Source organism: Pterocles gutturalis, unplaced genomic scaffold (genome assembly GCF_000699245.1).
Source record: "Pterocles gutturalis isolate BGI_N339 unplaced genomic scaffold, ASM69924v1 scaffold12304, whole genome shotgun sequence".
In the NCBI taxonomy this organism is placed as follows: Eukaryota; Metazoa; Chordata; class Aves; order Pterocliformes; family Pteroclidae; genus Pterocles; species Pterocles gutturalis.
In genome coordinates, this window is record NW_010133436.1 from 39,450 (window position 1) to 40,945 (window position 1,496).

Here is a 1,496-nt window from a genome sequence, read left to right on the forward strand (position 1 = left end):
TGGAACTGCTCACCGACAAGTCCTGTCAGTCCTTCATCAGCTGGACGGGCGATGGCTGGGAGTTCAAACTTTCTGACCCAGACGAGGTAGAGTGTCCTGGAATTAAGCGCACAGCCCAAATTCTGATGAAATGTTGGTGTGGATAACCCTTCCCTCCTCCCTTCAGGGCTGAGATTTGGGCAGTCACGTTGTTCTGGTCTTGGCTGTGTGTAGGGGAAAAAAAAATTAATTAGAGCTCAGCTGAAAACTTGTTAAAAATTGGGCTGGACTAGTACCTAGGGAGCAGGAACTTGTGCCCAAATATGGTGGGAAGTCGCCACAGAGAAAGGTGGAGTGCCAAAACTCTTCAAATAGGATGTGTGCAGGTGAGAGAAGGGACTTCCTATGGATTTTGGGGAATGGATGGGGCGTTTGTTCTCTTCTTTGCCCAAAGAAGTTGTGGATGCCCCATTGCAGGGCCGGTGGAACTCGATGATCTTGAAGGTTCCTTCCAACCCAAACCATTCTGTGATTCTATGGTTCTCTGACTTCTGTATCCTTGTAGAGTCCTCTGCAAAGTTTTACCATTGCGTGGAGGTTGGCTTTCCCAAATTTTAATGCTTGTGACCCATCTGTGTCCATCTTAAAGATGAGGAAAGTCATAGAATCACAGAATGGTTTGGGTTGGAAGGGACCTTCAAGACCATTGAGTTCCAACCCCCCTGCTATGAGCAGGGACACCTCCCACCAGCCCAGGTTGCCCAAAGCCTCATCCAGCCTGGCCTTGAACCCCTCCAGGGATGGGGCATCCACAGCTTCTCTGGGCACCCTGGGAAGTCCTCTCCCTTCCCTCGTGTCCGGCACCGCAGCTTGCTGCTGGTTGTCCAGCCAAACCAGATTGATTTTTCCTTCCCTGCAATGTCCATCTCCGCCTTGACTCTCCTCACCCCTTCTCCAGGTGGCCAGGCGGTGGGGCAAGAGGAAAAACAAACCCAAGATGAACTACGAGAAGCTGAGCCGTGGCTTACGCTACTACTACGATAAGAACATCATCCACAAGACGGCCGGGAAACGCTACGTCTACCGTTTCGTCTGCGACCTGCAGAGCCTGCTGGGCTACACGCCCGAGGAGCTCCACGCCATGCTGGACGTCAAGCCAGATGCCGATGAGTGAAGGTGACCAGCCAGGGTGGAGGAGCCACCCCCGTGTCATTTTGGAGAGTCGATGGGACTTTTTCTGTTGGTTCTTTTTTTTATTTTTTGCTGTCATTTTTTGTTGTTCGTTATTGTGTTTTTTTTTTTTTAAAGAGCAACTCAGATTTGATGCTTTTGAGGATGTTGTGAGAGAGGGAGGTGGAAGAGGCAAACTTTTGGCCAAAACCTAAAAAGTTTGGTTCAGAGAAGGATGGGTAATTTTTTTTTTCCTGAAAGCTCCAAGACAGGCTTTTTTGGAGTGAAATTTTGAGTTTTAAGAAAGCCAGAAAAATGTAGCTCACTTAAAAAAAACCCAAACAAGC

At 48.9% G+C, this 1,496-nt stretch overlaps 1 protein-coding gene across 1 annotated transcript in view; it reads left to right on the forward strand.

The window, feature by feature from the left end:
• The window catches only part of ETS1 (v-ets avian erythroblastosis virus E26 oncogene homolog 1), a gene marked incomplete at its 5' end in the record, with an annotated part of 19,509 nt that extends 18,356 nt beyond the window's left edge, over nucleotides 1-1,153 (forward strand). Inside the window, 2 exons of the mRNA XM_010081237.1 lie at nucleotides 1-86; nucleotides 938-1,153. Coding sequence (XP_010079539.1) covers nucleotides 1-86; nucleotides 938-1,153 — 302 coding nt within the window. The remainder of the gene's footprint in view (nucleotides 87-937) is intronic.
• Between the last annotated feature and the right edge of the window lie 343 nt (nucleotides 1,154-1,496).